The sequence below is a fragment of the Tachysurus vachellii genome, chromosome 6 (assembly GCF_030014155.1).
Source record: "Tachysurus vachellii isolate PV-2020 chromosome 6, HZAU_Pvac_v1, whole genome shotgun sequence".
Taxonomy (NCBI): Eukaryota; Metazoa; Chordata; class Actinopteri; order Siluriformes; family Bagridae; genus Tachysurus; species Tachysurus vachellii.
Genome location: NC_083465.1, coordinates 18,183,176 through 18,207,150, shown reverse-complemented (window position 1 = coordinate 18,207,150; position 23,975 = coordinate 18,183,176). Strand labels below are relative to the sequence as shown.

Genomic DNA, 23,975 nt, shown 5'->3' with positions numbered 1-23,975 from the left:
TGGAGCCAGATCCAGAACGAGACAGAGTGGTTTAATGAGGAATGATAGCTAAGGGAGTGAGGACGTAGCCACTGAACAGGATAAACTAGCTCTAAGAGGACAGGGTCTGGACACTTTGACATCTAGCCAGGCCTGACATGAAGCTCTGAAAGTGGCGGACTATCGAAGACACCCAGATACCCATTGCGTTTGCTCTATACGGTGCTTTGCGTAAAACAAACAAACAAAGAAAATCAATACGGCTGAAATGGCTTACATGAAGAACGGCAGAGTTTTGCCCGGGCAGGTCTGCGGTTCAGGGTTAGCTAAAGTACTTATACTTGGCAAGACCTAAGTGCAAGTGCAAGCCAGTTCAACCAAACCCAGGCTTTTCCGAGCCAAAGGGAGAAACTTATCTCTCAAATCATCAGCTAGCTGCAAAACAACAAGCCGAGAGGGGCACAGACTGACCAACACAGTCAGGAGTGTTGCGGTGTTACGTGCAGGATTAGGACTGCTGGGATACACGACAAACACTGATGCAGCAGCAGCCAAACAAAGGCGGCAATGTAGGTTACAGATGAGGGCGATTGAGGCGTAATTTCATAATCGCAGCCTGCAAGTCGCACACACATCGATACGAGTCAGTGAAGGGCCACAGGCCTTAAAAGGAGGCTGGGAGATGGATATCGATACAGTAATCTGGGCAGGGGAAAAGAAAGATTAGGGGAAGAAAGCGAGCACTGCTGAGGTGTTAAGGTACTCCCCTGAGAATGCAGCAGGCCAAGTGGAGCGTGACGGGCGACAAACAACAGAGAGCAAGGGAAAGAGAGAGAGAGAGAGAGTGAGAGAGAGGAAGAGAGAACGAGAGAGAGGGAGAAGGGAATAGCAAGAGAGATGTTTGCTGCTAAGGGCTTTACAGGAGAAATTTATTTAAACCCACTAATCCTTTATTTACCACTGCCCCCTGCAATTCCCACTTAAGACTAGGTCGCTAGTGGACCCTGCACTCCGTGTCTTATGTAAATCGTGACGTAAAACAAGAACATGGCCATTAACAAAGCGTTAAATGGGACCAGATCAATGACTAATCAAATGAACAGAACCCGGTGTGACAACCTGAAACCACTAACGGTGCATTCTGTCTCATTTCCACACAAGAGCCTCTTTCATTAGATATCCTTAATGTATTGTACTGTACACCCCTGAAGGCACTCAAGGGTTTGTTAACACTCATTTGGGATCGGCTCCTGATGGATGTTGTGTTTTGATGTGGTTATAAATGGCAGGTAGCCAGTGAGGCAGTGTGTAAACTGCAGTGAGAAACTGCTCTTGATTTTTTGCTGTGGTTCACCATGGCTAACCGCTCCAACTCCCTCCACCGTGTGCACAACTAGCGTGTGACACAGTTAGAAGAGAAAGAAAATATCCACAGGGCAAGCTCTTAAAGGAAACGCTCTGTGCAGCATGGCAGCCGCAATAATGAGGTCATCAAAACATCCTGGCTGCATGAAATGCGTGTGAAGCGGGGAGTGTCCACGTCAAATACAAAATAAATAAAGAAAATAAGAATACAATAATAAAAAAAAGAACCCATGGCCTTTTCACCTGGCTGTCATTTTTGAGATGTTAATTCCACTGTCTATTTTCTCGGGATAAAAAGACTGGAGAGCTCATGAAAGAAAGGTGTTTCCCCTTGATCTCCTTCACTTCATTTTGGTTCCACTTGCAGTATACTGGCAGCATGTGAAAGCTCAGTCTGGGGTTTGAGCGGAGCACTTCAAACGTGCCTTTGTTAAACAATGCATGAGAAGCAATTGCTCGCCGTAATGATATCATTACCAGAATCACGGCCGCTGACTGCTGTCTCTCCTGTCCTGTATGGAGTAGAGGAGATGAGAGTAGGAGAGAAAACATTTCCACTTAAGCACATGTGACATCGCTCTCAATGACAGCCTTATTACCGCACCGAAGTATGTTCTGATCACTTTCAAAGCCCGTCATTGTCCCTGAGCCCATCACCGAAATGTACACTTGCATGTAAACAAGTTTGTGGGCTCCAGCCTCCAGCTGCGGCTCCGGCATGAGGAATAAACTAGCTAATGGCTGTGTGTAAATATAGTGGAGCTAAATGCACATATTCACAGGCAAGCCTGCTGAGCTGAAGGCCAGCCAAACAACACACGCACACACACAGCTAAGGCAAGACAAAACACATTGTGCTGGTCAGAAACAGTTAAACGTAACACGGTCATGTGTAGTGGTGTATTGTCTCAAACACCTAGGGCTGTCAACACAATTTTAAACACATCTTCAAAGTCTGAACTAGCACACTGAAACATGCTGTGATTACAGGACAATGGTGAAAGCTTGGATATCTTTTTGTCTTTTTAAGGATAGCTACTGGAAGATTACAGGAATATACTGATAAAAAGTGAAACTTCACTTATACAGCACAGGCTAAGGCTGACCGTATAATGATTGGCAGGGTTCTCCAGTCCTGCAGAGAGTGCTAGTACAAATTGCATGAAAATTTCTACAAATAAGAGCTGCAGAAGAAGATGGAAGAGCTGTGGCAGTGCAGTAGTTGTTGAGAGTACATAACCCAAAGTTAAAAAACAATAAGTAGTTCTCCCTATTCAATTAGCATTTAGGTCAATCCTATCTATGAATCAATAAAAGGAATCAACTTGCAATAAGAGGGCACGGTGGCTTAGTGGTTAGCACGTTCACCTCACACCTCCAGGGTTGGGGGTTCGATTCCCGCCTCCGCCTTGTGTGTGTGGAGTTTGCATGTTCTCCCCGTGCCTCAGGGGTTTCCTCCGGGTACTCCGGTTTCCTCCCCAGGTCCAAAGACATGCATGGTAGGTTGATTGGCATCTCTGGAAAATTGTCCGTACTGTGTGATTGCGTGAGTGAAGGAGAGTGTGTGTGCCCTGCGATGGGTTGGCACTATCCTGCCTTGATGCCCGATGACGCCTGAGATAGGCACAGGCTCCCCGTGACCCGAGGTAGTTCGGATAAGCGGTAGAAAATGAGTGAGTGAACTTGCAATAAATCAACTTGTAATAAATCAGCTTGAAAAGCTGCCATGAGCAAAGCCTCCACAGAACATCTATTTCCTCTACAATTATTGCTTGTGGAGGCCAGGAGACCGTCATCTCAGATGCCTTAAGTCGAAAGTGCATGACATCTACAGTATCTTAGCGTGTTTTACAAGGTTGGAGACAAATGATAAATAACTGTTGGCTACTTCAAGCACCATCAACTGGTGCAGAACTCGGACAAAAGCAAGACTCAAATCTGGGAGTAACAATTCAGAACAAAAGACGATTAATAATGAACAACATTAAACTGTAATTCATTTCTTGTTAATTATTTGAACCATGCTCACTTCTGAAAAAGGGTTCATTGTTAAGGTTTATCATCTCCCAAAGTGATTCTATTCAGAACTCTCGCTGATACATTTGGACCATAATGTAAACAAAGAAACCATGAAAGTTTTAGACTTTTTTCCTAACTAAAAGTGTTTAATATACCATTTTACAAATAAAACCTAATTCAAGTTTCATGTCATAATTAAATAATAATTAATAAACAAAAGCACGTATAAATACACCAAGGTCAATTTCCTGCTCTCTCTGTAACAGCTTATGTTTGTACTGACAGTTTTTTGGACTCGAGAAAGCAGACACAGCTTCAGGTAGAATGTTCTCTTTTACATTGCCTACAAGTAGCTCTTGTGTGTTCTAAACAACAAAAAAAAAAGGCTTTCAGCTGCTTGTTTTTTGTGAATTCTCTGGTCATGTGTGACAGGTGAGTGCAGCAGCAGAGTCAGACAAGCATTGGGAATGATGATCTCATTAGAGAAATGACAGGTACTTCCCTGGAGATGCATCAGTCCTCCCCTTGTTCCGTGACATGAGCTACGGGTGACAGCATGGACATGTGACTGTGTGTTTGTTCAAGTGTGCATGACTCCGTGTGTCTTTGTGTGTGTGTGTTTGTACTATTGCATGTCACAGAAATCATGCTGGTCATTATAGTGATTATGAATACATTAACCAAAAGCTAATTAAATGCAATTAAACATTTTTGGTCTAATAGACTGAAATAGAAATCGAAACAGCCAAAAATCTCAATAAGCCACAGTTCCACAAGTCCACAAATCCAATGGGACGTACTCCAAGTGTTTGGTCCCCCACGAGAGCTGACAAAAGTCAAGCTGGCTGATATATAGTGCAGCAGAGCATGCTGCTGTTAAACTTCTCCAAATCATACTGGCAACAACAAGCTGACATCCTGCACTCAAATGCTGTGAAAGAAATACACCGGCCGTGGTGGCAGCTATTGATCTGCCCTCAGTGCCGTGTCTTCTCTTCCATCCATCATTACTGTGCTGCTAGCACACACACACTGAAGGCAGTGTGTGTGTGTGTTTGTGACAAGGCCCGGGCATCCCTGTCCACCTCCCTTAGTGGAAAATGGCTTCTGTGCTGAAGGATATTCTGGGCAAAAGCTCCTGAGCTCACAGATTATAGTTGTTAGGTGAACTTTCCCAGCACAAACTCTACAGGAATCCCACAGCAGCACGCAAACCATCGACTATCCCTCCGAGGTATGAAAACTGTGTTCCAACAAAAAACTGATCTATCGAGTGTTATCTGAAACGTCAATCTAGAGGCTTTTCATGGTGTTTCACGAACAGTGTGTGGAACTGATGTTACTGTCAGACACCTGTTTATCTACACTTGTTATTTTGTACATTGCAAACTAAATTATTACAATTCTCTAATCCATAAGAAAAGTACCATTATACCAAACATCAACGGCCGTTTTGTAATTATTGCATTGTGTCAAAATATTTCACATGCTTCATTTTTTAAAAAAAATTATAATTAAAAAAAGGTTACTAATTCTTAGGTAATATCAAGATGATCAAAATGTAGTAATTTTTCCTTAGTCTATTTGCTTTGTCAACATTTTGCATCATTCTCATCGAGGACTCCAGGATTCCACCCACCCCGGTATCTGTCTGCTCGGTCTGCTGCAATCTGCCCAATGCTTTTGTTTCAATCTGAGACTCAGGAGGAGCTTCTTTCCCTCAGGCCATCAAACACAGACATGGTCACCCTACACATCCCTCAGGGCTCTAGAAAGACTCTCTCATCACTCACTGGCACTCTGTATTGTTGCTCCATGTAACATACCTGTATATTTTGCATGGTCCTATTTTGGGCACATTTCAGTACACTGCTTAGTTTTAGCTTCAGTTCATCTCTCTTTTTTCTGCCTTGACCTTACCTCACATTCTTATCTCTTACTTATCTCATTTAGAATTAGAAAGGATTCAAATCTTATTATTTTAATGCCCATGTCTAAGGAGAAGTTTTTCAAGTCACTGCTAGTTACACTGTATGTTTATAAGTGTGTTTGTGATGAATAAAATCTTGAATCCACATAATCAATTTATTACAATATTCTTATTGATATAAAAAACGTTCTTACAGATCTTACGTTATTCTCCATTCAACTTATCCTGGAAGTGAATTCTGTTATTTTTGAGCTACAAAGGTGTTTGGTTCATAACAAGTGATCCAGCTAACATTTACTTTCTTAGAACAGTTAACAGTATAGTTATAGATCATCTTACAGACTGAAACATCTTGTGAGTCTGTGTGGATCTAAAGTAAATTCAATTAACGCAGTGCAGTGATATCTAAATTAGTGTTGCTGGTGTGAGCAGCCATAGTGATGTGATGCCATATGCTGAGCTCAGGGCTGAGGAGACCATGCTAGTAGGAATTCAGAGATTTGGAGCCCACAAATGCCCCTTTTCCACCAAGGCAGTTTGAGTGCTGGTTCGGAGCCAGAGCCTAATTTAAAATCAGTTCTTTCTTTTTCGACACCCAAAGCACCGGCTCTGAACCAGAAAAAGTGGTTATTAAGTAGCACCAAAACATTGCTGGTCTAGACTTAAGAACCGATGCGACTGTGGGCGGGGTTACTGTGACCAACAAGACAAAAGAGAACGTCGTTAGCACCATTTTAAAATCATTTTAAATCAGGATTCGCTGCGTTTGGATGCCAACGTAGGTTCGCAAAGCCATGAGCATTAACAGTAAAGCAACATCCGCCATTGTTGTTGATGTGATTGCCGCTGCTGCGCTAACAGTGCTGTGGCTCTGTGATGGCTCTCTAGCCCATGGAAAGGCAAGCCAGTGGAACCAACTTCGAACCAGTACCAGCACTAGCTCTGAACCAGCAACCGGTTATTTCTGTTGAAAAAGGGGGCAAAAGTTTATGAGTCACAAGATTTAGTTAAAAGCAACATTATGCTGAAGGCAGCTTACAATTCCTTGTTTAATTTTTTTACACAGCTATTTAATTTTCCTAGCACAGAGCTTTTTATAATAGATATTGTCACAAATATTGTCGCAGCTTCACAGAAATCCAGATATAGATGTGAATGTTTAACAAGGAAACCAGGAAAATTCTGAGACCAGATGAAGAACCGTTTAGAGGAACCAGACTCAAACCGAAACCTTCAGGCACCCACGAAGTTATAGATATAGCGCTAGCTGCCCTGTTAGAATCCTTTTATATTGACCAGCTTATTGTGCCAATACCTGATCTTTTAATATCTGCTGATTACTGATGCTACATTTATATCTAATAAACAGGTTTGAACAGTGAAAACATCGTTGCTGATAATTATGATGCTTTAAAACAGACACAAGGCTGTGTTTACATTCAATACCTGCAGCACGGCAGTCAAAAACACATGCGTATCACTGGTCAGCTTATCTCAGCCTGTCTGAACCCTTATAAAGATCCCTCCTCAGTATAAGATGCATCACATTGCACCGGGTTTATCTTTTATATTTTTCACAATATTACTTTCCAAACCATTGAGAGGTAACACATTATTCGTAGCATCTGCTCACCTCACTACATTCACCTCCGTCAAGCTTTATATATTATTGTCAATAGTGAGAAACCCCCCCTGCTGAAATCTAACCCTTATATAACCGACACAAACACGCAGTAACGGTGTAGGCAACTCCCAAATGATTATCAGGGCATGGCAACCTGTAGGTACACAATGCAGGTCACAAACAGTATTCAATTTCTGTACAAGTGTGCATTTGTTATGAGGTATCATGCAGATTAGTTTGCTTGAGATCTTGGATTCCACACTGCGTAGCCAAGCTATCAGTCAAAATGACAAAACTGCTACAATAACAAACAAATCAGTGGTGGTTTTTGAGAATGAGCCGAATCAGGAACAGCTCTGACAACTAGTGCATACAGTCAGGAAAGTAAATCGCTCTCTCTAACAAGTCTAATTGTGTCTCTCACAATGTCGCCTTGGCGGCCGTTCCACAGGAGGCGTATGCAGATAGTCAGGCTTTAATTGAGTGCTGTGGGTGATGCCATGGGAGACTACTTGAGTGTACAGCCTGCACTCAAGTTCCCTTGACAGCATCTTCTCTTATGCGTTTTTTTAATTACCTCACCCCCTCCACTCTCAACTTCCTTCCTTCCCTCCCTGTTAGTTTCTCTCTTTCTCTCTCTCCATTTCTCTTGCTCTCTGCTCAGCAATCCACAATGTTCATCTCTCCTGCAAAATAGAAGGAAATGCTTTAAAAGTTTGCAGGAGAGTCTTGTGGCTGTACGGGGCCAAAAAAAGAGGCTTGTGTAGGCTCAAAGCTTTAGAACCTGTTTGAATGTCAGTGAGCTCTGTGGCACTTGACATCTGTTTTCAAGTGTGTGTGTGTGTGTGTGTGTGTGTGTGTGTGTGTGTGTGTGCGCGTGTGTGTGTGTGGTAGGGGCTAAATCAGTTGAGGGATGCAGGCCTAGTGTCATGCGAATCTCTCGCTGCCTCAGGCTTCTTTCACGACCTGCCTGTCATGCAGATGCAAACAGGAAGGGAAGACACACACACACACACACACACACACACACACACACGCACACAAAAGCATGAGCTACATCATCGCTGCAACCACATGTGTGCACATACACAAATCCTAACGCACACAAGATGAAAGCACAAAAGTTATATGCACAGGATTGAGTGTGCAATCAGTGACTCTATTGTGACTAATATAAATAACACCAGCATCACAGACAAACACAAAACTACACACAAACACACACAGTCTATTCACACAAAGTCCCAGTTTATCTGTACATGCCTTTGTCCTGGCAAATGTCAAAAAACAACCCTCCAATTTCCCCTTTGGTCTGGACCAACGAGGAACTCAATAATATTATTCATGCTAGCGCTGGACAGGGCGGTTGAGGTCTTTGGGAAAAGGCCTTTGGGCAGAACTACACAATGAGCTAGCTCTCTCAGTCCTCGTCTTTCTGTCTCTATCTCTCACGCTGTCTCATAAGCAGAAAACGGAGCAATTTCAATCATTTCGCAACCTCCCAGCAATCATAGCTTTAACTCCCCTGTTATTTAAAACAATCTGAGCTCTGCGCTGGAGTTAATCACTGCTTTACACTACATCAGTCAGGGTTATTCATTCTGTTCCAATTAATCATGACATTTTTCTACATTGTCTGAGCCCTCGACTGCACAAATTCATCTGTAATGACAATTCACATTGTTGAATTTTATCATGTGTGCTGGCAAACGAAGGGCAAATTGTTTGTGAGTGTGTGTGTGTGTGTGTGTGTGAACGCACTATAGTAAGCATGTGTATAGTGTTATTTGCGAGCGCCATCTGGTTTTGGCTCGGACTGCTCTGTGCGCTCGCTTAATTAACCTAACTGGAGGCCATTACATTTCCTGAAACGTTTCACTTTCTCTGGTTTATGTCGTGAAGCCGGGAAGGACTCAATTAGGCCAGTGCTTCTCCCTGGATATTACACACTTCATGCGTGCCAGTTAAGGAGGCGAGGAGCTCAGTGTGCCCACACTGTGAGTGCAGATAAAGGCCCGTCTCTCAGACAAGATCCAGCTGCCAAAACGCTCCGCAAGAGTAATGCATTAATACCGCCGAAAGCGGAGTCTCTAACGGGCTACGTGGAGCTGTACGTGTAGCCGCCTAATTATCTCATTAGTTTAGCTAAAAGGGAGGTGGTGGCCATGTTGGTTTTAAATGGATTACCACAGCTGTTCCTGCCACAAGAAGGCCGAGTGGGAGCTGGGTGATTGGGAGGACTACTGGTGTTTAATATCTAATCAGCCGTTAGTGTGTCAGAGGACGGAGGGAAGAACTGCGGTGCTGCTGAGAGCAGATCCAGAGCAAGCCACAGTGGTTCAGCCTGTCAGGCCTGACGCACAGCAGTCTTACACACACAAACACAATTTACCACACTCCCTGTCTGTCACAGTGTGCTACAACACACACACACACACACACACACACACACACTTGCGGCTATGGAACCGTGATGACTCCCAGAAGACAGAGGCACTCAGCGATCATGAAATACGAGAGTAATTGAAGGGGATTGTGGAATGTCGAGCCCCCTGATGGCACCTTCACAGGGATTATGTGACAAAGACAGAAAATCATGGGCTAAGCTAAACTGTATACACAAACTCAGCTTCTAATCAGTGCACACTTAATAAGAAACACAATTTCACATGTTCCTCTTTAACACTGTTACATGCACGAGTATTTCCAGTGCATCATTCAAGAAGACTGATTAGTGAACAGATGATGACTTCATCTCATAACTGAAATGAAGTTCCTGTTACACAATTGCAGTTTTTCGAAAATCTAGTGTGTGTGTATATACATATACACACACACACACATCACATTATTCAGTGTCACCCAGATGATGATGGGTTTGTTTTAGGTCCATTGTTAAAAGTGCTATACACATAAAACTGAATTGAAAAACTGGATTTTGTTTTTTTTGACCAACTCACTTCACACATTCACGCAGTCCTTTTTTTCTGGAGTAGAGTGTTAACTGACAACAAAGACTAAAAAAAACAGCTAAAAGGTTAGTTCATATTGTAAAAGAAAAAGGGGAAGCTAGATGCTTATGTCAAAGACTTCATCATATAAATGTTACACTCCCCACTGAGAATATAATGATTTTAAACTGAGACTCAGCTCATTCTGGGACACTGTGAGCTGCTTGACTTAAGGTTACCTAAGCAGGCATGCTAATTTAGGGCTATTAGGTTTTGTAGGATAGCAGGAGAATGTAGCGCCTTTCCCAAATTGCATATTCATTGATCTTGTTATTTTTTAATAAAAAGTAAAGTTGCAGAGATCTTTTACAGCTATAAAAACTAATAAAACATCTAATGCAAATTTTAACGAGTCTTCCCAACTACCCACAAATATGAACACCATTAAAACCCCTTTTCTATAAAATTCTTTTCTACTATTTTTGTAGGGAATATTTCTGAGATGGTTTCAGGAAACACACACACACTAACGTACTGTGTTGCAGGCCGGCGCCCACTGACTCACCGTCTCATTGCCGAACAGGACGTCCACATAAGGCATGACCTCCATTAGGGAATCCTTATAGAGCTCGCAGATGAAGGGAGCCGACAGGTTAAGGCAGAAGATCTTGTTGTTTTCAAAGGCATGCTTTGCCACCTTCAGGATCGACTCCAAGGACACGGTCAAGAAGAAACCCTGCAAGAAAATTGAAATGATGGTCATTTGGCCATAAAAACAAACAAACAAACAAACAAAAAAAAAACACGAAAACACAAAACCTGCACAAAACTGTGTAAATACCTCTGAACACTATGGAGTTCTGCAACCTTACATAAATCAACCAAAGTGCAAGCACTAGAATGTAAACACATTGCCTGGGTATCCTTTTCAAAAAGATGAGTTTTTTCATCTAGGCAGAGCAATAAGTGGAAGGAGTGAGGTGCTGAGCTCATTCTTATCCTTATCACTCCGTCTGCATGAACAACGATAAGGATGAAAGAGAGAGCGAGGAACGCTCAAGACCGCACTGACAGAGCAGCAATCGCAAGAAAACAACACAGGAGAAAATGTCTACATGGGAAAGCAGTTAACAGGGTTTCCTTGGTATAATGGACTACTTGATGAGGCGCAAATAGGATTAAGGTTTAAGGAGATAAGAAGGAATGATGAAAAATGAAGTCCAGAATTACAGCAGCACTTCCATCAGAGATCACACAGAGGTCACGGAGACAAATAAAACAAAGGGCACCTTGGCCAAGCTCATGCTGCACGGATAGCCATGCTCCCTGAAGACCACTTCCACACCACACTCCAAGCAGAGAGCAGAAACAGACCATTACGATATGTATAAGCACTTCAAAACAGGTGCACTTGGCAAAAAAAAATGTGTAGTGTTTGATATGATTGTGCCAACAGGACACAGCCCAGATCACTAACTTTTACACAGAGCAGTTTGTTTGTCAGGACTGAAACTCTACAAAAACTGTTTAGCACGCTGAATTACCCCGACTGTATCAGAACTGCAGTCAAGCAGAAGACACCCAGTCCAAACACATGGAGCGATTTCCCCTCTCAGTGGCTTAGCGTGGCCTAAGAGAGCCGTCTGAGAGCAAAGAGATGGCTGCTCTCCAGCCCTTGTTCTAGGAGGAGGGAAAGAAAAAAGGGGGAGGAAAAGAAAAGAAAAAAAAAAAAAAGCATGCTAGCATCTGATGAAGTGGAAAACAAAGGTCTTGTCTGGACTCTTCTTACTGAGAAACAAGAGAGTCTACTCGAGCCATTGTGAGAATGAATACGAAGCAGGTAAGGAAACACCTTCACGTTTAAACCTGAAACCAAACACTGGCCTTGGACCTTCGATACAGTTCATCTTGCACTGAGAATAATTCAGAGGCACTGTATAGGAGTGAACAGGAGGGAAGGAGGGAGGGAAGGAGGGGGGAAGCGGGAGGGAACACAATAGGCCGAGTGAGAGAATAAGCAAAGGGTACATCGTGGAAAGACTAGTGCTTTTACACAGGCTAACACAGGCGCTCTGAGAACACTCCATTAAAACAGATGAGGCTTTTGTGGCTGAGAGTGGAAAGAGGAGAGAAGTGACCTTCATGTGTTTACTCTGACTGTGTCAGCTTTTTACGCCGTTCACCAGAGGGATCAAAAAAGCGCCGTCTGGCTGCATGGCCCACACCAGAACGCGTTAAGTGGGCGAACATTATGGGAAATATCTATAGTGTTAGTCATAACAAAACGTCCTCATTTTCTCTCCCAAGTCTGCGATATAAAGCATGCACAAAGCTGTCAGGGAAATTTAGCATCGCTGATACCTAGAATCCGGCTTAGAAATACTCCCTGGCGAAGATATCATGAGGATGTCTTGAGAAGATCAGCCGGGGCAAGAAGACTCAGAATATTACATACAGCAGATAGAAAACAGACAGCCGGAGTTCGGCTTGAAGACAAAATGAACTGACCGCCACAAAACACTCACTGTGTTCCAGCATTCTGACGAGGGCCGGCTTTATCTCAACCGTCTATGAAATTTCTCCATGTCAAGTATGTACAGAGTGGTGCATAAGTATACACACCCCTTGAACATTTAATAGCTTTAAGTAGCATCATAAATGAAACTGAAGTGGGGATTATGTGTCATTATGTATAGACACAAGCCGGTCTAATCAAACAAATCGTTCGAGTTCGCATAACTTTTTAGGAATTTAACAAAAAAGAAAAGCATAAAAAGTACTGATTGCAGTACTGAAGTATTCACCCCCATTGCTGTGAAACCTCTATATGAGCTCTGGTGGACCCACGAATCAGAAGTCACATCATTAGTTTAATGGAGTTCAGCTGTGTGTAATTAAAGTCTCACCTGAACTCAATAGAAATCCACCTGGTTCTGAAAAGAACCCTGAGTTTGTTAGAAAACATACTGAAAAAAAACTGTCATGAAAACCAGGGAACTACAAAACATGTCAAGAAACGTGTCAATCAGGCTTGCGCATTTAAAAAAATCCCAAACTTTGGATATTGTACAGCAATATTAAAGCTGTTATTGAAATAGAATACGGTCCAACCACAATACCGTCAGGAGTCAGAGAGGCATCCACATTCGAGGGATGTATATCCATTTTTTTTAAATTCTGCTCAGATAATGTGAGTGCTGTACTTGCAAGTACGATAACGAACATAATACAAGAAACCTTTATTGAGGTTAGTCCTAAACACAAAAAAAATAACATTTAAATAATAAAAAAAAAAAACAAAACACTGCGACCCAAAATCACTTCCTACAACACTGCTCTACACTATTGTGTAACATAGTGTGAACATCACACTGAAAATTCAGACATAAAAGAGTGCACTTCAAGTCCCCAATGATGCACTTATTCAACTGGGGAAAAAAAAAAAAAAAAAAACGTACTGTAGAATATTCGACACTTCATGCACTCAACAGTCGCAGCTCTGCTTATGTGGTAGAAGAGGGGCGGAGCTACCAAGTGCTGACACTGGATAAGAAACAAAAAAATCTCTATGATGGCTGACATAGTCTAAAAAAAATGTCTTACAAATATCTTTTAAATTACCCCACGTAGAATGATGTGATTGAGTTTTTAACATTTTAAAAATTCACGGTATTCTGTTAAAGCTAGTGGTGTTGCAATTGAGGTCATTTGGCATGGACGTGGAAATAACTTCTACTTCTGGGTAGTAAAAAAAAACCCAAAAAGACAAAACAGTACTGTTCCATTTGAGACAATACTTCCCTTCTAAAATCCATACACCAGATGGTACGGCACATACTGTAGTGTGTAGCGTGTGGTAGGTCATTTGGGATGCAGCTACAGTATCTACAGCTTCTTTCGTACCCTGGAGTCGAACCACACCAGGTGTGGAAGCTAGACTTCTTTTCAAACTACTCTTATTTGGAGGAAATATTACAAACTACTAGCATAGTATCTTTTCTTAAATTCCAACGTAAAAGCATATTCGGAATGCTGTCGAGAAACTGACAGTGAATGCAGTTAATCTCATGATCAGATTTTCAGCTATTTCTAGAGGAAGTGTTTTGGAGTGAAATCTGTCATGTTGTCTATGGTAACTATGTTGTACTTGCGTGTGAAAGAGATATTTTATCTCTGTGTGACTGTACCTGGTTAAATACAGGTTAAATAAAATAAAAGAAACTTTCACCCTCAACTGTAGGCTATTTGCAGGGACAAAGTCCAGAGTCTGATGCAAATCTTTACTGTTTGCCTGCTAGGAGGAAGCTGTTTTTTTTTTTTTTTAACGCTGAAAAGCCACAGAACCATGTATCTCGGGAGACAAACATAAGGATGGTTAGACAGAACGAGGCCCTCTGGGGTGCAGGCGACTTCTAAAGGCTGCCTGAGCTGAACTAATGGTGTGTGACTGTCTGTGTGTGTCGGTACTTCTCCCATCATTATCGCACCTAGGCTGTGATGTGAGCGTCAGGTGGGAAAAATGGCCCCCTGCATTACAGGAACTTTAATGTTACACCGCTTGAAGTTGGACAGACGGCCAGAATGAGGCCGATTTAATGGACGCGCACTCCTCTTCCTGTCTGTGCTCGACTTGGGCGCTTCTCTGGCACTTCGCAGGCTCGTGGGGAGAAAGCAGGCAAAAAGCACACGTGAGGTTTAGAGCACCAGAACTGCTTTGAAACGACCACAACCAGACTTACAAAAAGTTGCCCTGGACATCAGTTTCAGGACAAAAAACCCCCAGAGACGACACGGAAAAGCATGACGCATGCACAATGTATCAGTGCTGTCAGTCATCAATAAATCCATCTACCTAAGATAAATAAACACAACGCTCTCTCACACACACGCACACAGCCGTCCTACTCACTAGACATCTGCTTCAGTTTATTCCAGCTCTTCAAAGGCCTATGTTTAGTACTCTCCACCCCTGTGTTAAACACACTTTGCTCATGTGCTGACAGGTTTTTCCCGGTCCGTTCCACTGTGCTCTGACCTGGGCTGAGCTGTGAAGAGCTGCCCTCTCTCACATGCTGTCATAAGCTGCCTTTATCTGGGTTAGAGTGCTGCTGGAGGGATCGATACACGCTGTGCTCCTGGCTGATTGCACTGACCTGACACCTGCCTGTTGTGCCGGCCATCTTTAAAGAGTAATGCACTGCTGGAAGTCCCTTCCTCGCTGGATTGGAGTGGATGATTGTCATCGACAAATAGAAACACATTGCTATAGAGTGGAGTCTTGCTGGCCAAGTCAATCACCCGCTATAATTCGAGAGATACCAGGCAGTTAAGTGGGGTTGTGTAACACTATTATATGATAGCTAGGAGACTACTTAAATAGTTAAAGGGCATAAAAAAAAAATCTTTATCAAATACAAGGACTACTTTTCTCCCTGTGAGCATATTTTCCATTTGGTTTCATTTTGAGAGAGTCAATTAACCCAATAAAACTGATGATAAATCCATTTTAATAGAGAAGAGCAGCAGGATTCGGCATACCAAAGCCTCGGAGGATCTGTTTGATGTTCAGAGCTCACCCCGACGCCAGACTCCTCACAGTCCACACAGCATCTGGTTCCTTTTTACCAGTCTATAGAAACATGTTTGACAGAGCCTTATCTAATGCTGCTCAGATTAACAGGACAGAGTCTGAGACATGAAAGCTCAACAGGTTTGCCAAGTCCTTTACAGAACACTGTCCCTCACTAAACTCATGACATTCAACAATCAAACCACCAGAAAAAAAAAAAAGTTACAAAAAAAATTGAAGTATCTATTTGAAATAAAAAGCCAAAAGAAAGGTCTGCAGCTGATTAAGAGATTAGTCTATTATGAGAAGACAGCATCCAGATCACGACAGTGCAGGCAGTTATTATTATGTGATTATAGCTTTTCCCTGGAAGCCGTTCGTCTGTCGGACATTTCAGATATCGGAAAATCTCACAGAAGAATGTCTGCTCAGTGAGACACGACTATGACTGCAATAGACAGGAGAGGTGCTGATGGTGACTGTGATAACCGACATTGGGGTTAGACTTGGGGTCATCCACTTTAATCCTCAAAGGAAATCAGGCCGCTCTGAACAGCGGCACACGCAGGTACGGCACACGTCTCATCTACCGCATGACTTAAGCACTCTCCTCTAGAGAGAGGGAGACTATTATATTCATCTCTAATAGCCATAAAGGGAAGGGGAAGGAAAGAAAAATCAATTTTTCTGAAGAGCTGACACACTCCTCAAGCTTAAAAATGACTGTGTAAAGAAATTAGACACTAGAAAAATATGTAATCAGCAATTTAGCGATAATGTCCATAAATAAATAATCAGTGCTTCCATTAAGCTGACATGTATCTGGGCTGCGGCGCGTGACGCGATTAGCTGCTCTCTCTCTCTGTCTCACACACACACACACACGGACGCAAGCACACACACGGTGCTCCATTAAGGAAAGCCATCCGTCCTCGCCCACTCCGCTTCGCTCTGGCACTTCAGGTGGAGTGTGTTATTCTGCAGCTTGGGGGAGGCAGACCCAGAGTGCTCATTTGCACCACCATAAGACAGGTCGTAATTACACTGGCATGGCAAGCACATTAGCTGCTGGGAAAGGTGAGAGCGGGAGGGCCTCAAACCTGAAGCATTAACCCTATCAGGAGGTTAACAGTGATGGGCATCGCAGCGCTAACGGGGGTCCGCTGGGGTTCCTGTAATTAGAAGAGCTGGATTTCTGCACAGACTCAATGATCAATGGCTTAAACTCCAACTTGTGTAACGTGTTGAGAGCCATTACCAAAAATTTGCTATTAGAAGATAAAAACTGTGGTGGGGGAGCAGGAGTGAGGAATTTCTAGGATTTCAAGCAGACAAAAGGTTTAAAGCTTCAATCCTTGAGATGCCAGGAATAATGTATGTAATAAATTAGTATAGATCCAGATTCTTCTAAGACAGAGCCCCAGAGAAATGGGTTTCCCAGGAGTTACTAGCTTTACAGTGTGTGTGTGTGTGTGTGTGTGTGTGTGTGTGTGTTTTCTTTGCTGGATGTCCTCCTGCCTCACAACATGACAAAGAATTATATACAAGTGATAACTATGCTTAGCAGGGGATGCAAACATAATCAAAAGAGAGTGCGTTTTCTTTGACTTTTGACAAGAGCAACTTTTTCACCATCGTATCACGGCATGGGAGTGAGCGCACCAGACAGATTCTTTAGCACACAATTAAGAGCTGCTAAAATATGGCAACAGCTCACCTCCTCTTGTCATACTGGTATAATTAGATTTTCACCTGCTGTTGGGCGCAGAAAAAAAAAAACAACAAAAAAAAAACAAAGCTTGATGTATTGGACAAGACAAAGAGGCACCTGACGCGGCAGCATGCGCATCCATCCTGCTCCACAGCATGGGAGGAGTTTGAGAGGTAAATTGAAAACGCTGTTGAAGGCTCGCCTCGATGAGTCGCACAGTCTGCTTAGCACATCAGTTTGGAAACAGATGCCACGTTGGGACAATGTAGCAGTCAACATTAGAAAACAGAGGCAGATGTGTGTAAACTGTTAATACAGCACCGTCTTAAAGGAACTGAGGAGATGTCGCTCCATCGCTGTAAAACTCCATGAGAAACAAAATCTCATGTCAGAATAACAGGCTGATAAAAACTCAACGTAATGAACAAATCCAGTGAAATCAAAACAATGAGACTGGGATTAATAATCACTATCGTGAGCCTGTTAATTTATGCTTTTGTTTAAAAGTTACAGTAGAGACAGACTGATGGAAAGTCTGAGCTGTTGAGATGAAATAGTAGCAAAGCCAAACACTACAGAATCAACAGCCAAGTCCCCTGAAGCACAGCCACCAGATTTAAGTGGATACATACAGTATTCTACACAAGTCTCAGCCTTTCCAAAGGAGCATTAAGCATATTAATCCTACACACACACACACACACACACTCTCTCTCTCTTCAAGCCTGTCAAACCCCATTCGAAACAGTGCAGGAAACAAATGCGTAAACACATCCAGTGCAGTGTGGAGGCTGTCAAGCTCAATGCACAGTTTCAAGCTGGAGTCAGGGCTAAACAGGGAAACAGAAGCTGCGCCGTAGCACGTTTCGGGATCTTGCACAGCCAGTGTTGGAAGGAGCTAACATAAGAGTGCATGCAAAAGTGGGCCATTAATGATTCATGGCTGCTTAAATAATCATCTGACTGCACCTGTGGAGAGAGCCTCCGAAGTAAATATCAACAACCACAACTCCTGTCAACGCCTGATGATGGAAGTTAGTGCGGGCACGAGTGTTTGATAACACCATCAGTCATTCATAAAGGCAAAGCTAGAGTTGCAAATCAAACACACACACACACACACACACACACACACACACACACACACTCTTAACAGAGGTCTATTCTATATTGGGATCTGAATGTCCATTAAGAATGATGATAATGTTAATAAGTAATGTGTTTTATTGCTCAATAATAATGTAATAAAACACAGCAGTGTAAATGACCCACTTCTTGTTTGAATGTAAAGAAACCAAAAAATCAGGTTTAACAAGTCAGAGAGAGAGAGAGAGAGAGAGAGAGATATCATGTTTTCCACACTCCTTAGTATTGGGAATCCTACTCAAATGGTCATTATTTAATCTAGGTCAAGCTCCTTAAATGGTTAAGCAAAGCTGGGTGAAGTGTGTTACTCTCCACGAGCTAGAGTGTTTTGATGGCCCTCGCTCCTTGCGCCAACTCGACATCCATTATGTAAACATTAGCAGAGGGCTAATGTTAGACCTGGCTAGCTCAAAGATGACTATAAAACAAACGCACTCTGCAGCCAGGCTTCATCTAAACACCACAGAACACTGGTCCTGAAGGATATACCGGGCCAACAAGTCAAAACAAATGAAAAGAGGAAACACAAGAAGCAGTCGAGTGTTTCTCCATTTAAGATCTCCATGTAAGCATTTGGAGCAGCATTAGCTGTCACCTTGAACCTGAGCTTTGACCCCTGACTGGTTATTTACTGTCCTGCACAGGACGAAGCTTCTTCATTAATCAGAAGGGGATAAACAGGAAAGTCATAGTGCTCGAACCATCTTTCAAAGGCAGAGCAAGGAAAGCAGGCGCTCGGTGAGTGTAACAGTCAACTGAGTAAATTAGGCTGTTTTAAACAAACTGTATACCAAATTAAAAATGAAAGAGAGAAAAATAGCCCACACATTCTTAGTGGGTGGCAAAACTTTTGCAGCACCGCACCCACTGAGGTGGCTTCATCAGACGGTTCGGGCAATTATCCTTTCAAAACACACGCCACCAGCTCACAGACGCATGTAATTATGCAACATGTCCTCGCCTGTTCTCCCACCTAGGGTGTTTTGGAAATGTAATGAAGCTCTTGTAATATTGTGATAACAGGCAATGATGATCAACGCCGCTTTCAATTAAAATTCATCTGAATGATACTTAAGCTGTTATCACCTAGAATAGGTTTGCAAGGGCCAATCTGTAGGCTGTTATTTCTAATTAACTCGTTTCCTAATGCTAAAGCGTTTGACTGCTGACTCCTGTCAGAATAGTAATAAGGTTACAGCACAATCAGGATCCACAAATTAGGACACGGACGTCGGCACAGAACACTCTCATTATTCCTCACTATTTTAAGATGCGAATTCTCAAACAAGAGTTCATGAAAATGTCAGGCTCGGCACTGTACGGAACACAACAGTATAATGAAAGGAGCTCAGTGTCATTAATGATAAGCAACAGCATGAGAAAAAGCTCGAGCGAGGTGTGCGTGGCGTTGACGTGCCCGGCTCCCGCCAAACAGCTGGGGGATGGGAGGATCCTAATTACTTCTCCACAAAAATCTCCTGAAAGTCAACAGAATGTAATCGATGGAGAGGATTATATTAGCGAGGCCTTAGACCTGGACCAATAAGAAAGGCACACTGAGCCCTGTCTCATCAGCAGTCCATGATTGAGCGAGCTAATGGAAAGACACACACGGCTATAGCGACACATTCGTGCAGTGGGGGCTGGGGGAAAAAAAAATAGATCGAGGATTGATCTGCCAAGGCCATGGTAATTAGAGTGTGGTGGCCAAGGCGAGAGACTGTTTGCCCTTAGAGCTATCAGACATGAATCTCTGGAGGATGTCACCCATGAGACAAGAGTCTGAAAACAACGACAATAACAGCTCTCATCACACGTTTTTAATGATTTACGGATTTGATTACAACTTTTTACTGAAAAATATATGATTAAGAAGCTATCCGTCAAACGGCCAGGGAAGCCGACGCGTTTCGTAAAGTCGTAATGACAACATATGTGTAACAGCTTTTCAGGAGATTCGTACACACGTTTCACATTTGGCAAAAACAGTACGAGAGGAGCATATGGATGGTTTCATGTCTTGATGCCACATGGAGAGGTGAGCACGCTTCATATTCTGATTGGTGGAACAGCTGGGTGAAAGTCATCCATGCTGTACGCTAGCTCTGTGGAACAGCACGGATGAGTATCCTCCAACTGAGAAAGAAAGTAAGAGCAAATGACTGTGAGGGAGGGACAGAGAGAGGATTCATGGAGTCACTCTGACTGTAATTGCATGGCTAAATGCTCTCTTCCCGTCCTGCCCTCTCTCTCTGTCTCAAGCAAGCGACTGCAATTGCCCTAAGCCACTTAAAGCAATCTGTGCTGAGCAACGTACAAAATCCAGAGAAAGCTTAAATTTAGTGAAGCATTTCAGAAAGCACGAGAGAAGAAGGCATGGTGGCCTGGGAGAAGCAGTCGATTTCCTCATCTAGGCCGTCAATCCAATTCTGAAGCTGTGAAATTTAACTTCTCGCCACTGCTCCCTAATCCCTGGATAAAAAAAATATATAAATGAAATGAAAAAAATTGACTGATTCTAGCGGTTTCAGTTTAATGTCTGGCCATTTAAAAGGCAGCTTTCTGTCTAAATGGCCCATGCTTGATATCTTTATACCTTTCTCAATACTCTCAACCCCTCGACTTCCAAAAAAGAATCATATATTCGTAAAGAAAAGGAGAATCATCTCCACACTTCCCTGAAGGTGAATATAAAGGAATCTGAGAGCCGTTCGACTCAAACCGATTTCTCCCTGGTTATTACTGTACACACGACTACATAACACACAACAGAGACAGAGCACAATATTCCAACGTATTCTTCATCACCATAATCAATAGGATGGAGGCAGATAATGAGGGCACCTTTGGAGTGGTCACCACAAAGAGGATTGATTATCATGGTGGAAGAGCAGCAAACACTGTAAGAAAGCACAGCCTAATGAGAGACAAACTCCAGCCTACTCAGGGCACCGCTTCCTACCATAATAAAGTGCTTAATGAAACCTCAAAAAACTCAGGTCTTTCTCTGCAAAGCTATGAGATAGACGCTCCGAAGAGGAGCGTCTCTTAAAGGACCAGAAAAAAAAAAGGGAGGACAAACAAAACACTAAAAGGGCTTTAATCATGGACTCACAACTGTTCTTTGGATTTCTAGAATGAAAATAGCTTATTGTGCTTTGTAATATGTACAACTTCCTCCCCAGTGTCTCATTTTATAGCAAGTTAGCTCCACATCTTCACTTTGGAGGAAGTTAGCTTCAACCCCAACAGTGTGTATACATAATCTCTTCATAATCTCCAAAAGGACCCAAACATTCAAAGCTAAACTTTTCAGACAATCTCAAAATTCTTTCATTTTTTCCCTGAGCATTTCATTCCAAACTTAAAAAACAGGTTCAGCACATTTTAGTCCAGATGGCATTTTGTTTATACCACACTGGGCAGGCTGTGTCAAAACGACTTCTTTCTAATGAGACAGCTTCATCGAACAAACGTACACATTCTCAGTGCCTGTCCACCACTCGATAATTCTATAGCTAGTCATCAAGTCAATAATTATAGAGTTAATAGTCACCCAACAGCTGAAGAGCTTTCTTTCATGAACATTTTTTCCTTATGAACAGAATGACATATGCCACTGCATGGTACACGGCACTCCACTGACAGCCACCTGCACCACTCTAAATATTAAAATATGGCCTAGCGGTAAGGGAGAGAGAGGAAAAAAAAAAGACCCAGTAATGACTTTCAACGAGAGTAAGAGCACTTAAAAGAGGAATATTTCCTCTTGATTTTGGAAGGCAGGCACGCTGAAGCAGGCAGTGAGTTTTCTGGGGTGATAAGGGCTTAGGCAGTGTAATCCGTACAGGCACCTGGCCTTATCGCATCATGAAGGAAGAGAGGAACTTCTCACCATTTTCTAAAGAAAACACCAGTCCAAAGAGGGGCTTTAACTGGCATGGCTTTCTTCTTCTTGCAGGACTGGAGTGCTTACAATAAAATCCTCCTCCACTTATGTGCAAATACACAAATTACAGAGTAAATTTGGAGCAAGTAATAATAGACGAACATATACCCAAACTAATACTGCCATTTTTGTGATACTGTGATCCACTGAAGCAACAGTAACTCTGTATAACAGCCTACGGTTGGACACGTGGGTCAATCAGGACTGAGGAACGATGAGACTCATTCACTGAGATAACCTCTTCTGTTAAATATTGTGCCAATATTGTGATATAGAATAGACAGGTTAGAAAAGCAGTGCAATGTGAGTAGGAGGCTGAGGTTTTGTTTTTTTTTCCTCTCCCCCTTATCCTTTATATCAACACTCTGTTATGGGACCACTGTGTACTGAGCTTAGTGCATCACTAACGCTGGTGACATATTCCATTTTCAGGAACTAGCATCTTTGTTTTGAAAATTGAATTGCATCACTAGCAGGAAAATAAGTTAAATCAACACAACTGTGTTAGCCAAATGATGTGCAAATTGTATTTTTCAGCCGTTGCACAGCGCGAAAAGAGCATTATGCATAGACTGTAGAGGCAACAATGCTCAAGGCTCAAACAGCAAATCCAAGCTCTTCACATAGCTAGCATTATCTGGACCCTATACTCTTAGAAAAAAGGTATCTTTCCTTTTTGCTGGGCTGGTAGCCTCAAATGTACCCCAACTCAACCTACTATTACCTAGAAATTGTCATGTATTTTATTTTTTCTGCTTTACTCGTAAACACTAATTATGCTCCATTTATGTACCTTACATGAATTTTGAAAGATTTTCACATTTTTAGATAAAAGATACCACATACAAATGAAAGATATACCCTTTAGGGCAACCGGGGAAAGGTACACTATAGTATATTTTTCTGAGAGTGTAAGGAAATGTCAGAGACACAACTATATTCCCCCATAACAACAAATCGTTCTCTTCTGATTATTCCTTCTGCCCGTGTTCAAGCTAGCACCACGATTCACAGCCGACTACATACTGAAAGAACTAGAAACCTCAAATTGACTCCCCTTCGTGATCTTTCTCTGCCATCTCCTGCTTTAATATCCATATCATGTTCCCAGAGGAGGTGTGTCACGTCCGAGCTCACATATCTGGAGCCCAGCCAGTTACATTAAACATGCATGCCATCCACAACATGCTTTTCAGGGCAAAAACAAGGCGCATCTGTGTTGCTTTTGCTTCAAGGGCAGATAGTTTTGCTTGTACACTATCTGAGATGTCTGTTTTGACCAAGACGTAGTAGTGGGTGAAAGGGACTGAACTTGTGTTTTCATCTTTTAGATGTTTCACCACAAACCTAAAAGGCTTCACTGTGTCATTTGAGCTGTCAAACCTTCATAAACGTTGGCGCTTGATGGTTTTAAGAGCTCTCCATCATTTAGTTTTTAAAACAGCAAGGTTTTAGGATTTGCTGTAAATCTATACCTCATCCACTTGGAAGTCAGCATTTTATATAGCAGCACTTATAATAGCTAACAGCCCACAGTAGACTGAGCACAAGCTCTTCTATGGATGTATGTGCCTACTGTGTAATGGGAGTTGTAGGTGCAGTTGTTTAATCCACACCGGTCCCTCAGCCAATTTGTTAGCATTTAGCGGAGTGTTACAGACCGAAGCCATTGTGCGAAAGCCTCCTTCCCTCGGGCCAGTTCACATCTCCGAATCCGAGTTAGCTGCATCCA

General features: G+C 42.5%; 1 protein-coding gene across 3 annotated transcripts in view; it reads right to left on the bottom strand.

Annotated features, from left to right (window-relative positions):
• Window positions 1–23,975, bottom strand: part of adka (adenosine kinase a) — a 130,476-nt gene that overhangs the window by 19,501 nt on the left and 87,000 nt on the right. For all 3 annotated transcript variants that reach the window (XM_060872665.1, XM_060872662.1, XM_060872663.1), the window contains exon 7: window positions 10,434–10,604. In XM_060872665.1, the coding sequence (XP_060728648.1) occupies window positions 10,434–10,604 (171 nt within the window). The remainder of the gene's footprint in view (window positions 1–10,433; window positions 10,605–23,975) is intronic.